Here is a 14,828-nt window from a genome sequence, read left to right on the forward strand (position 1 = left end):
ATGGTCCACATGACCGGCAACAAGAATATTAAGGACAAGTGGGCATACCTCTGAGCTGAACACACAGGCAGCGGAAATATCATGATACAATAATTATTTTTATTTTTTTTTATTATTGTAACAATTTGTGTGTTGCTGTTCTATCGGATAGTTCTATCAGACACTAACTCCTCTCCTCTCTCTGTCTTCTGTTCCTCTCCTCTCTCTGTGGCATGATGCCAATCAGTTAAATCCTGCCTGGCTCCCTTGCTGCCAATCAGCTCTCTTCCCTTTCCCTTTTCCCTAACTTAACCCTACAGGTGTGTGTCGGCTAAGTGAAAAACAGAGTGAATTTTATCGATCCTGGAGAGGTTCTAACTCTCCGCACTTTTATCATGTTACTGGTCTACACCAGACAAATTCAGATCAGTCAGGAGACACTTTGTTCCTCTGGAGTGCAGCTATTTGAATCTTTAGGAAAGAGAGGACATTTTTACTCAGTCCGTCTAGGTCTGTCTTCCACTTGGTGTCTCTTTCATCATGTGAAGTTGCTCTGCAGCGTGTCTGCAGTCCCTCAGTCTAAGAGGATTTGCTGACTGTAATGAGTTCAGAGGGATAAACACTGAACACAAAGAAAGAATATAGTTAAAAGAGAGACAGGTGAAGAGTCTGTATGCCACAATGCCAAAAGCAGTGAACAGCAAACTTCTCAACACAATAAATTGAACATTTCATTTTTAAAAGTTAATATTTGACTTATCATTTATTTAAATACATTTGTTAAAATAAATAACTTGTCCGATCCTTACTAGAAAAAATCATCTTCATTTACAAGCTGTCTGGATTATGACAAAATCATAGAAACAGAGGTGTTGAACAGTGGTAATCAGGCTCAATGTTAAAAATACATTGGCCATTGGCCCTCTTTGCCAGTCCTCTGCTTTTTTCTCACAAATATACAAGGTGCAACTCCAGTGAAATGTGATCCCATCAGCTTCTTTAACCTGTACACTGTAATTCAGTCTGTTTTGTGACTTCTTACATCATTGGCTGCTGCTTTATAATTGCAGCAGGTTCCGTGGCCATGTTCTTAGGTGCTTTCTAGTCGTCTGCTGGCGTACAAAAACACCACGACCAGTTCTGTCCAGCCACGTTCTCACCTGAAGCTGTCCAGCAATGTTTCATGCAAACCCATAACAAGGCTTTTAGTATTGCATTCGTACGCTAAAAGCACTGTCAAAGTGGTGCTATTTTACGAGTCTGGAATGAGAATAGGCTTGTGATCCACAGCAGGAACAGGATAGCACCTTACAATGCCACCATCACACAGTCCTTATTCACCGTAAAGCACACCTCTGTTCTGTCAGATGGACATATAGAGAAACAACTGATTGTGTGATTATTTGGACATCAAGTTGAGTAGATGGGGGGAGGTGAATGAAGCTGGGCCGCTCACACTGTGTGACGTGAGATGGAATTGCTCTGTGCTGTCTCCACGTGTTTCCAAATGTCATGAACGGTCGCTGTTATAGGAAAGATGAGGACTACGTCGACTCACTTCGGCGTTTATCTGTCCATTTATTAGCGGGTAACAGCTAACGGTACACCTGCGTTATTCCTGTGTAAACACACTGATGACGTCAACGGCGCGACTACGGCAACCCGTTTGTCGCGTATCATCACATCTCCCCCTTAAAGTGGTTAACCCCACATACTTTAACCAAGATGCATATCTCACACATAAACATGAATATTGAGAACACAACAGCTTCTGCCCTCAACAGTTGCTGTTCCTATCAGAGTTTGCAGAACAGTCCAACAAGTCCTTAGATGGTTGCTGTATTACACCAACAGGGATGTGACCTTTAAAATTAAGATTTCACTTTCTTTTAACTAAAGAATAATCACATTGCCTCAAGAAATAACAACAAATAATATGTCATATGTATACTCAAATTTGACCATATAATTCCTTTAGACTGTCAAATTAAACAAGAAATTATCCTGTACTCAAATTATCTCTCACACAACTGATGAACTGAACTTAGTGTGAAACTGAGCAGGTCTGAGTCTCTTAGATGTCTCTATATCTGAGAGGAACTCTGACCTCACGACCTCTGGAAGTCACCTGCACGGTACTGCATGGAGGTGAGCTCTGTAGTGCACACTCTGCAGCTGAGTCTGACTGTCTCTGATCAGCAACCTGGTTTCTGAGGCCAGTACAGACCACAGGTATGGGGCTTTTGGGCTGCTGCACAGGAGACCCAGGTGGCAACGGCTGCTGGTCTGGTGGGTCAGCAGACTGTGGAACAGCCTGCAGATGTCTCCGGTTGCAACGCAGTACGGCTCCGTTGTCTGTCTCAACCATGTAAGATCGTGGCTCTCTGCACCTCCCGAGGACTCTAGCGGATGTTTTCCACCCCTTCTCTCCATCCAGTTTTACTTTGACGTCCTGCCCAGGGTTTAGAGCAGGGAGAGGCAGTGCAAAATGATGATGGTCGTGGAAGAACTGGTAAGCAGACTTGGTCTGGAAGTCCTTCTGCTGGACTTGCTGTCGGTCCACAGGAGCAGATCGCAGCTTGTTCTCCAGCATAGGAAGTGTTGTTCGGATTTCTCTCCCAGCCATGACCGAAGCTGGGCTCACCCCTGTCGCAGCACTAGGGGTTGCTCTGTAGCACATCAGAGCAAGATGTGGGTCAGGTTGCTTTAAGATGTGTTTTGCAGTCTGTATGGCATGCTCCGCAGCGCCGTTAGCCTGGGGGTAATGGGGGCTAGATGTCGTGTGTACGAACCCATACTCCCGGCTGAAGTCTTGAAACTCTGCGGACGTGAACTGAGTGCCGTTATCACTCACTAGTTCCAAGGGAATGCCCCACCTCACGAACATGCTCTTGAGCCGGTTAATGACTTGATGGCTTGATGTTGTAGACAGGTGAGCGATTTCAATGTCCCGAGAATAGTAGTCTGTCACGATGAGATAATCCTCCTTTCCTGATTCACACAAGTCAGCAGCAATACGCTGCCAGGGGCCCTCGGGCAGGGGTGTGGTCAGGAGGGGCTCATGTCTGTGAGCAGGTTTGTTTTCGATGCAGAATTCACACATGGATACTGTCTGTGTGATCTCAGCACCGATGCGCGGCCACCACACAGACGTCTTGGCACGTGCACAGCACCGTGTCAGTCCTTGGTGTCCCTCATGCAACAGTTTCAACACATTTGCTCTTAGTGCAGAAGGGATGACCAGCCGGTTCTGGTATAGCACTAAGCCATCAGTCTCTGAGAGGTGTGCTCTTGCATTGTAAAATCCATGCAGCGATGGTGACAGCATTGATTTTGGCGGCCACCCGTACCTGATGAAGCGCACAATCCTCTGCAGGTCTGTGTCATGCTGTGTGGCTGTGCGAGTTTTTGTGATGAGACAGGTGCATTTGCTACGATGGACTCGACATATGCTTGCACCTCCTGATCTGTGCTCTCATCTCTCACGTCAGCCAGCGGGCTCCGGGAGAGAGCATTGGCGACGACCAGCTGTTTCCCTGGAACGTGCTCAGCTACCACGTGAAACCTTAAGAGCCGTATCAGGAGTCTCTGGTACCTCGGAGGTGCTTTGTCCAAGTCATATGTGTTTATGAGCGGCACCAGGGGTTTGTGATTCGTTTGCAGGCGGAAGCCATCCATGCCCTGCACATAGTGTGCAAACCGCTCGCACGCCCACACGCCTGCCAGACACTCTTTTTCAATTTGAGAATATCTCTTCTCTGCCTTGGACAGCGTGCGGGAGCAGAATGCCACTGGCTTTAAGCCGTCTCTGTGTTCTTGCAACAGTGCTGCTCGTAAGCCGAAGCTGCTTGCGTCGGCGCTGATGACAGTCTTTCTGTTTGCGTCGTACTAAGCAAGAGCTGGAGCTGACACCAGCATGGCTTTAATAGCGGCAAATGCCTGTTCTTGCGCGTCACTCCATATCCACTCGCTGTCTCTCCTCAACAGGCAAGTGATTGGATGCAGTTTCGCGGAGAGATCAGGCAGGAGCCTCCCGATGTAGTTGATGAGACCCAGGACCTGGCGAAGCTCCTCCAAGTTGGTCAGACTTGGCATGTCAGTGATAGCTTTCGCTTTAGCAGGGTCTGGTTTCATGCCCTCAGCACTGATGATGTGACCGAAGTATTTTATCTCTGACTTTGCAAAATAGCATTTTGCTTTATTCAGTTTCAAGCCGCTGTCTTTCACGGTCCTCAGAACTCCGTTCAGACGCTTGTCGTGCTCCTCTTTATTTGCTCCAAACACGAGTATGTCGTCCATCACCACAACAACTCCCTCATGACCCTTCAGCAGTGTTGACATTTGTCTTTGGAAGATTTCTGGAGCTGATGTAATTCCAAATGGCAGCCTTCGGAAGCAGAATCTGCCAATCGGGGTTATGAATGTTGTCAGCTTTTGGCTGGTTGCGTCCAGAGGGATTTGCTAAAATCCACAGGAAGCGTCCAAGGTGGAAAACACGCTTTAACGGTCACGTTTCATGGCTTTGTTTAAGCGTTTGAGATCGACGCACACCCTCACTTTGTCTCAGTTCCTCTTTTCCACTGGAACCATCGGGGCACATCCCCATGGCGAGCATGCACTTCAGTTCTGTCTCCACTTTTGACAGAAGAGGAAATGGGATGCGTCGTGGCGCTATTAGAATGTAGGGCTCGGCACCTGCCTTCAGTTCAATTTTCACAGGGTTACACTTTAGCAGGCCGATGTCCCCAAACACGTCGGCTAACATGTTTGTGTCGACGCCATTAATGTGCTTGACCAACCCCATCCTCTTGGCAACAGTCCCTCCCAATAGGTTGTGAGCATACGGGCCCGTTATGACAGTAACCCAGTAGTGGTAGTTCTGTCCTTTAAACTGAGTTTTGGCCAGGAATTTGCCAATACACTGTACTTTACCTCTGGTGAGGTAAAGTACAGTGGTGACTAATGGTATTTTCTTTGCTGGGACCAATCTTGGGCTCTGGTGCAGTCTGTTAAATGCAGTCTGTGACATTACAGTGATGTCAGCGCCTGTGTCGATTTTAAATTCGACTATGCTGTCATTTACAGGCAGCTCCACAAGCCACTCATCGTCAGTGTCTGGCTGCTCGATTACAGCTGGCTTAGTTTCAGTCACTGCACCAAGGAAAAACATATCCCCGTCCCCCTCTGATGTGTTGTCAGAGACCACTGCCACTTCTTTCAGCATTTTTGTTTGACAGGCTGCTTCGAAATGTCCAATTTTTGTACACTTTCGGCACCTCTTATTCTTAGCTGGGCAGGGTTGTTTTTTTCCATGTGGTCTAGCACAGCGAGAACATGCAACAGGGTTTCTTTGCTCACCTTGCTCTTGTTTCTGCCACTGTTGTCCGTCATTGTCACTCTTTTTAGCGCGAAACTGCTGCTTTCTTTGTCTCACTGCATCCACTGCACAATCCGCACGCAGGCTCACGTTCTGCTGCTTAATTTGTTCACTCTGGCGTGCTATTTGGATAGCTCTTTCGAGCGAGAGGTCGGGCTCGAGCTGCAACTTTTGAGAGACTTCGTTGTCGGATATGCCAATAACAATCCTGTCTCTGATTTGTTCATCTTTTGTCCCTTTGAACTCACAATACTGTGCCAACTCATACAGTCCTCTGACGAAAGCGTCAACAGACTCACCGGGCTTCTGTACTCTCATTTGGAAGCACGCCCTGTCATGAATAACGTTCCGTTTGGGCACGAAGTGGTCGCTGAATTTCTCCATTACCGTTTCGTAGTCGAGCTCTGGAGGACACCCGCCGGCTCCCTCCTCTTCTTCGTCGGCTCGGTCGTACACGAAAGAGTCGTAAATGGCCTCTGCCTCCTTTCCCAAAGCGTAGAGAAGCGTGTTCACCTGCACTTCACCGCTGTCTTTATCCAGCTTTGACGCCACTCGGAAGCGGTCGAATCTCCGGCGCCACATCGGCCATTCAGCCGGGCGGGTGAAGTCAAAAGGCTCTGGCGGTCCGAACTTTGCCATTATTCACACTGTGCAGGCATCCTGTCGGCCACTTCTGACACCATGTCATGAACGGTCGCTGTTATAGGAAAGATGAGGACTATGTCGACTCACTTCGGCGTTTATCTGGCCATTTATTAGCGGGTAACAGCTAATGGTACACCTGCGTTATTCCTGTGTCAACACACTGATGACGTCAACGGCGCGACTACAGCAACCCGTTTGTCGCGTATCATCACACCAAACAAAAGCAACCAATTCATACCACGGTGAGGTGATTTCTCTGTGAGGCTTTTAGTGCTTGGGTGAGCATATCGAGGAAAGCAAGCAGGCAGGCAGGCAGGCAGGAATGCAGGCAGGCAGATACACAAGTGGCTGGAGCGCAAAGCATGGAGTTGAGGTGACTCTGAGGCAGGAAAAACACAATATATGAGCCACACAGGCAAAAAAACAAAAACTCGAGAAACGACAGGTAAATATACTTTGAGGCCGTAAGGAACATTTACCACATAGTAGGAGTAATACTCTGGCGACAAATAGGTCTGAGTACTCCACCAGCTCATCAAGAGATTGCCTGCACCTGGCCCAGCCTGCAGGGAAAGACCGCGCCCACACTCACACACACACACAGGTTAGGAAACAAAAGGATATGCAGACAGGAAGAACACACACAGAAGGGGAGGAGGGAGGCTGCATGGCAGCCAATCATGACAGATTAATTGGTGCTGCTCAGGGTTTAGCCAAGTTTTGTCATTCAAAGAGTATTACTGATGTCTAGTGATGTGGCATCGAGTTATTTTTTTCCTCAATGTATACTGATATTTACATTTTAAAACCTCGACCTGGCTAGCTAGCTAGCAGCAAGCTAAACGTTGATAGGAGATTTTATAGACTGTTGAGTTAATCTCCAGTGATCCTTGGAGCTCAGTTGTCGGGGGCTTCATGCCCCTGGTAGGGTCACCCATGGCAAACAGGTCCTAGGGGAGGGACCAGATAAAGTGTAGCTCACAAGACCCCTATGATGACGACAGCCAATGGTCCGGAGTTCCCCTCGCCCGGACGCGGGTCACGGGCCCCCCCCCCTGGAGCCAGGCCTGGGGGTGGGGCTCGATGGCGAGCGCCTGGTGGCCGGGCCTTTACCCATGGGGCAGTTCAGAGTATCCACCCTTTTTGGAGTCCTTAGAGGGGGTGCTGGAGAGTGCTCCTTCTGGGGACTCCCTCGTTCTGCTGGGGGACTTCGACGCTCACGTTGGCAAGGACAGTGAGACCTGGAGGGGCGTGATCGGGAGGAATGGCCCCCCCGATCTGAACCCGAGTGGTGTTTTGTTATTGGACTTCTGTGCTTGCCACAGATTGTCCATAACGAACACCATGTTCAAGCATAAGGCTGTCCATATGCGCACTTGGCATCAGGACACCCTAGGCCGCAGTTCAATGATCGACTTTGTAGTCGTATCGCTGGACTTGCGGCCGTATGTCTTGGACACTCGGGTGAAGAGAGGGGTGGAGCTGTCAACCGACCACCACCTGGTGGTGAGTTGGCTCCGATGGTGGGGGAGGACGCCGGTCAGACCTGGCAGACCCAAACGCATTGTGAGGGTCTGCTGGGAACGTCTGGCAGAGTCTCCCGTCAGAAGGAGCTTCAACTCCCACCTCCGGGAGAGCTTCGACCATGTCCCGGGGGAGGCCGGGGACATTGAGTCCGAGTGGGCCGTGTTCCGTGCCTCCATTGCTGAGGCGGCCGACCGGTGCTGTGGCCGTAAGGTGGTCGGTGCCTGTCGGGGCGGCAACACCCAAACCCACTGGTGGACACCGGCGGTAAGGGGTGCCGTCAAGCTGAAGAAGGAGTCCTATTGGGCCTTCTTGGCCTGTGGGACTCTGGAGGCAGCAGACAGGTACCGACAGGCCAAGCGGAGTGCGGCGGCGGCGGTCACCGAGGCAAAAACCCGGGCGTGTGAGGAGTTCGGCAAGGCCATGGAAAACGACTTCCGGACGGCTTCGAAGAGGTTCTGGACCACCATCCGGCGTCTCAGGAGGGGTAAGCGGTGCTCCATCAACACTGCGTATGGTTGGGACGGGGCGCTGCTGACCTCGACTCGGGACGTTGTGGATCGGCTCCTCTATCTCTGGGGCTGAGGTTACCAAGGTGGTCAAAAAGCTCCTCGGTGGCAGGGCCCCGGGGGTGGACGAGGTCCGCCCGGAGTTCCTCAAGGCCCTGGATGTTGTGGGGCTGTCGTGGCTGACGCGACTCTGCAACATTGCGTGGACATCGGGGGCAGTGCCCTTGGACTGGCAGACTGGGGTGGTGGTCCCTCTTTTCTAGAAGGGGGACCAGAGAGTGTGTTCCAACTACAGGGGAATCACACTCCTCAGCCTCCCTGGTAAGGTCTATTTGGGGGTACTAGAGAGGAGGGTCCGCCGGATAGTCGAACCCCGGATTCAGGAGGAGCAATGCGATTTTCGCCCCGGTCGTGGAACTGTGGACCAACTCTGGACCCTTGGTAGGGTCCTTGAGGGTGTGTGGGAGTTTGCCCAACCAGTCCACATGTGCTTTGTGGACTTGGAGAAGGCATTCGACCGTGTCCCTCAGGGAGTCCTGTGGGGGGTTCTCTGGGAATATGGGGTTTCGGACTCCCTGATACGTTCCCTGTATGACCGGTGCCAGAGCTTTGCCGGCAGTAAGTCGAACTCGTTTCCGGTGAGGGCTGGACTCCGCCAGGGCTGCCCTTTGTCACCGATTCTGTTCATAACTTTCATGGACAGAATTTCTAGGTGCAGCCAGGGTGTTGAGGGGGTCCAGTTTGGTGACCTGAGGATTGGGTCTCTGCTCTTTGCAGATGATGTGGTCCTGTTGGCTTCATCGGGCCGTGACCTTCAGCTCTCACTGGATCGGTTCGCAGCTCTTGATTTACCGGTCGATCTTCGTTCCTACCCTCACCTATGGTCACGAGCTTTGTGTAGTGACCGAAAGAACAAGATCGCGGGTACAAGCGGCCAAAATGAGTTTCCTCCGTAGGGTGGCTGGGCTCTCCCTTAGAGATAGGGTGAGAAGCTTGGTCATCTGGGAGGGGCTGGGAGTAGAGCCGCTGTTCCTCCGCGTTGAGAAGAGCCAGATGAGGTGGCTCGGGCATCAAATTAGGATGCCTCCAGGACGCTTCCCTGGTGAGGTGTTCAGGGCACGTCCCACCGGTAGGAGGCCCCGGGGAAGACCCAGGACACGCTGGAGAGACTACGTCTCACAGCTGGCCTGGGAACGCCTCGGGGTCCCCCGGGAAGAGCTGGACGAAGTGGCCGGGGAGAGGGAAGTCTGGGCTTCCCTGCTTAGGCTGCTGCCCCCGCAACCCGATCCCGGATAAGCGGAAGAAAATGGATGGATGGATGGATGGATGGAGTTAATCTTTCAACCTAATGATTGACCCGCAGCCACATGCCATCACTGTGCAAGCCAACAATAAAAAGCATCATGAACATTTGTAAAATAGACATAAGGGCCTAAATTAAGCACATATTTGGTGGACCTAAAAAAGATGGAGAGCAATCATTGACCAACATGTCTGTAAGACTGATGTGCTGTTTGAATTAGAATTCTCTGTATACAGTGCACAATAGGCTTTATGAATGTATTTGGCTCTTGAAAATATTTTGCGCATTTAATTACTCCCTCCATCTATAAAAAACATAAACACTGTAAACAAAATTAAAATAATTTTCTCCTTATATGCGAAAATCTATTTGCACATGTTTTCTACTCAATAGCTGACCTACTCTGCCTATATGTAAGTGTGGAGCCACAGGAAAACACTGACACATGCTCGTCATGACTGACAGGGGGCTGTTTGTGGGAAAGCACAATATGTTTCTTTCCCACAAGGTCACTGGGTGAAAGGTGTGTTTAAAAGCAGAGATGATGTGTGTTTGTTTGTGACATGATTATTTTCTCTCAGCTGTCAGAATCAGAACCAGCTTTAATGCACAAATAAGTGAAATAAATTTGACTCTAGTTTTTGTGGCTTTCAATGTAAATACACAGTAAAATATTATTAGTACCACTACATATATATTCATACTAATGAAATACATGTTTAAAAGCTTCTTGTACTATTAAACTCTAGCTAGATGCTGGTACTTCACTTTACAGTAGTGCTTATACTGTACAGAGACACAGAGGAGCTCAGAATGTGAATTGGTTTCACATCATGAAGTGATCACTGAGTTTGATATGTATATGAATGTGTCTCCGTACAGTTGCGGCTACATTTCCATATCAAAGTGGCTGTCTCCTGCATTTCTCTCCTGTGCATTCCCAAACAGATAAGAATGGGATAGAATGAGAAATCAACCCCTTCTGTGTCCAAATCAATGACTGAGCGATGCATATTTCACACTGATTGGGCATTAGTAACCAAATATGCTGCCCTTTGAAGTGTCTACTGTGAAGAAATAATTTATCAAGAGGCAGTCATGTTAGGGATGCAACAATAAGGCAGGTTATCATGGTATCACAAAGGAAGTGTTCAACAGTGAGGGCCGATCCACAGCTTTGTTTTTGCTGTAGATAGCAACTCATCTGTTGGACCAGGTGCTGTGTAGATGCCTTTAAAATGTCTTTTTTAGGTGGCATTTTCTATGCATCCATACTGGCTAAAGCAGTAGCTGGGGGCATTATGATTTCAGGTTATCGCCCTGTCCCATTCACATCAACGCAGTGGAATTTCTTAAAATTTGGCACAAATATCAGCTCTAACTCAGGGATGAACCCATTAAATTTTGGTGGCCATAGGTCAAAGGTCAAGGTTACTGTTACTTTCATTCCTGTGAACACAATATATCAAGAACACCTTGAGGAAATGTTTTTAAAGATTTGGCTCAAATGCTCAGTTGGACTCAACAATGAACTGATTAGACTTTGGGTAAGGTCAATGTGTCCTGATATCTCTTTCTTTTTTTTTTTCAAAATTGACACCTACGTGTCACCTATGGACTGAAAAATAAACTGATTAGAATTTTTTCTTATGCTAGTTATGACAGAGCTTTAGACAAATGTTTTACAGAACATAGAAGTGATGACATTTTATATCCAAAAGGTCAAACTTCACTATGTCCAGGATGATGCTACCATGATGTCAACACAAGCACATCGTGGGATGATGCTGCAAAAGGTTATGTTTCGGGAACAAAAGCACATGGTTACCAATGCTGGGACGTCGATAACGTATGCTGTTATGGATGGTTAGGATTAGGCAACAAGGGCACATGGTTTTATGTAGAAATAAAACATTACATTCAGTCAGGGAGACTCCCACATTAGAGTTTGGGGTTTGTTGGACCCCATCACCTCTCCGCTCACCCTATAGGCACCCTCATTCTCCTTATATCACATTGTTACTGGTAGCATTTAAACCTGACACTGTATCACAGTGGACACAACAGGTTCCATCTGTCCAACTGTGATATGGCCTCAAATCAATATCACGATATATTGAGCAGTTCACCTCGATAACGATAAATTGATAACTACTCCACTGCGCCCCCTGCGCAAAAAAAAGTTTGGCCATTAGATAGAGGTGTGGCAGTTATATTGATAGTATGACTCCCCTGGACCTATTTATTGCAATTATTTTGCCACTTTAAATGACTGTAAAGCACTGTAAAACTACAATGTCTGAAAATAAATGAAGAAAATACAAATTAAGTACTTTGAGTTGTTAAGATTTATTGAACAGCTGATAAGCACAGATTACTTGAAATGAGAATGACTGAATGCATTTAAAAGTATAAAATAACTTAAATTTCCTGCAAACACAAAGTATTAAACCTACAATCTCATAAACAAATTCTAAAAATGGATATTACAAAGAGCTTAGAATGGAGGATGTGTAGGACAGGCTTCACAGATGAGATGGTGACATACTCTTCGCCCGACAGCGAGAGCGAGAGCTTTCTTTACGGCCTCCAAGACATCCAGGTCTGACCATTTTGGAACAAGATGCCTTGATGCCTTGTCATCAGCGGGGACCTATAATACCTATAATAATAATAATTATTATTATGATTTATTTTATTCATATTGCGCTTTTCATCTTAAATGACAGATCAGTGCAATTACAACAAAGTCTAAAATCATTACATTAGCCCAGCTACTAAAAATACACACAATAAAATAGAAAAAATAGCTGTAGCCATTTAATTGTAATTCTATAGCTAAAACGTTACTGCTGTAGCTCTATTATGTGTCGAAAAGACATAATTTAATAATTTAATATGTCCTACATTATACAACTGAACACACAAAAACACAGAATATAACAGCAGGTCAGTACCAAAAGATATCCCCATTAAGATCTGCGCACTTACCGACTGCCAGGTGCAGCCAGTGCCCAAAACATTGCACACGCGTCCATTCATTGAGCTGGGCAGCTTTCACAATATTGGCGCTGCTGTCAGTTGTTATGGCGACAAGGTCCTCTTCCCTGATGTCCCATGCAGACAGCATCGTTCTTAAGCCCTGTCCGACCATCTCTCCAGTGTGATCAGATGGAAAATATGCTGTCTCGAGCACTCTGGTGCGCAATTTCCATTTTTCGTCGATGTAATGTACTGTCAGACTGATATGTGGGTCCATGGTGCGACTGGACCAGAGATCGGATGTGGACAGATGAACGTAGACAGATGACTGAAAAATGTCTGGCTCCTGTGGAGATGCCATGAAGGTTCATACAATGAAATATCAGTTAGAGATAAAAATCATCATTTTTATCTCTCCATATCTTTCTTCTGCTTTTTCCGCAGACTATTGACTATGAGACCAAGAAGTCATACACCTTCAAGGTGGAGGCATCCAACCCACAGCTGGACCCCCGTTTCCTCCACCTAGGGCCCTTTAAGGACTCAGCGACAGTCAAGGTGAATGTCTTGGACGTGGACGAGCCCCCTGTCTTCACCACGTCCTCCTACTCTCTGGACGTGTATGAGGACACTCCTCCAGGAACCATTATCGGCTCTGTAACTGCTCAGGACATGGACGCCAGCAGCAGTGCTGTCAGGTAAACAGGAATTCATTCTATAAACAGCAGCCTGTACTGCATACAGCCACTGTTAGAGGACACAAGGGAACTAAAGCATTGTTTTAGTGCGATGTATGATTTAGTTTAGTATTAACATTTTAGTTATATTGAATTTCCGGTCATACACTAACAACTCCTAAGTTCAGACCGAGCTCTGTTATAACATTATTGCTTCCTAACATCAACTGAATAATCGCAAAACTAAACCTGACAAAGCTCATAAGCTAATAATATGACCCCAAACAGTTTAAATAAATAAGCTTACACTTTGTCAGTTAAATAATTCTGTGGGTTTTAAACTCACATATGGGATGTAACATTTAGCATTTAGATTTAACATTTAGATTAAACATTCAACATCTATATATAACATTTAACATTTAGAAATCACATTTAACAGATTTAGGGCGGCACGGTGGCTTTGTGGTTAGCACACAGCAAGAGGGTCCTTGGTTCAACTCCCGGTTGGAACGGGGTTTGGTCTGGGCGGGGGCCCTTCTGTGCGGAGTTTGCATGTTCTCCCCGTGTCTGCGTGGGTTCTCTCCGTGGTCTCCGGCTTCCTCCCACAGTCCAAAGACATGCAGCTCAGGTTGATTGGTGACTCTAAATTGCCCTTAGGTGTGACTGTGAGCGTGTGTGGTTGTCTGTCTCTATGTGTCGGCCCTGCGATGGTCTGGCAAACTGTCCAGGGTGTACCCCGCCTTCTGCCCGATGACAGCTGGGATTGGCTCCAGCCCCCCCCCGCGACCCTTCTGAGGACAAGCAGTTACAGAAAATGACTGACTGACATTCAACATCTATATATAACATTTAACATTTAGAAATCACATTTAATAGATTTAACATTTTTATTTGACAGTGATATTATCTTTAATATATTTTCCATGAAATAAGTGAGCAAGTTCACAAATATTGCTCTAAATTTGATGACAAAATAACTTTGAAAAATTCACACCTCTGATTATGTATTAGAGCTAAATGTGGAGAAATGTTTGTGCTACTTTCAGAGTGCACAACTTTACAATCAGCATCCCGTACTCACATATTTGAAAATAACCAACACATCACCATGGAACATTTTGTGTGATACCCTACGAAAATGCACACACAACAGTTTGTATATCGTATGAATTAGCACCCCATTAATGATGTTACCTTATAATGTACTGTTATGTAATTAAGAAAGTTATGGAGGTTTGGTTTAAGACAAGAAAGAGATTCCTGAATAATAATGACTGGCTGGTATGGTCAGCTTGGCACATCTTTTTATTTCTCTCTCAGTCTCACTGCTTAATTGCTGAAATCTCTGAAAAAAACTATATATATATAAAACATTACTTTGACACCTGCTAGTAGCTACAAATTAGGAAGAACTTTATACACAAACTCAGTGATGGATTGAAAAATAGCTGATGCAGTCCATTCCAAGAGAGTTGGGAATTAACAGCCTAATGCAATGTATCATGGGTTTATTTTGCTATAGTAAAGAGTCTTTTATTGTGGAGGAATGATGCATTTTACAACACAAACAGTTATCAAATAATCACATATCTGCTGTCAAACATGCTCTTGTGTCAGAGTTAAATCACTCACAGCCACTGTCCTGTTAGAATCATCCACTCTTATAGCTCAAATGTAAAAGTTAAATCAGACAATCAGACCGACAGAGCTGTAATAATTCAGTAAATCAATACACAGACCAAAGTAAACCTTTAGATTCAACCTTGAGATGAAAAGTTCTTCTTAAGGTTGAAAAGTCAGTAAAGTGTTCTGGAAAATGGAACTCTGTG

General features: G+C 46.5%; 1 protein-coding gene across 1 annotated transcript in view; it reads left to right on the forward strand.

Moving 5' to 3' along the window:
• The window catches only part of LOC121951323 (cadherin-12-like), a 109,686-nt gene that overhangs the window by 53,251 nt on the left and 41,607 nt on the right, over positions 1 to 14,828 (forward strand). The window contains exon 7 of the mRNA XM_042497600.1: positions 12,764 to 13,017. Within this exon, the coding sequence (XP_042353534.1) occupies positions 12,764 to 13,017 (254 nt within the window). The remainder of the gene's footprint in view (positions 1 to 12,763; positions 13,018 to 14,828) is intronic.

The sequence above is a fragment of the Plectropomus leopardus genome, chromosome 12, assembly GCF_008729295.1.
Source record: "Plectropomus leopardus isolate mb chromosome 12, YSFRI_Pleo_2.0, whole genome shotgun sequence".
NCBI lineage: Eukaryota > Metazoa > Chordata > Actinopteri > Perciformes > Serranidae > Plectropomus > Plectropomus leopardus.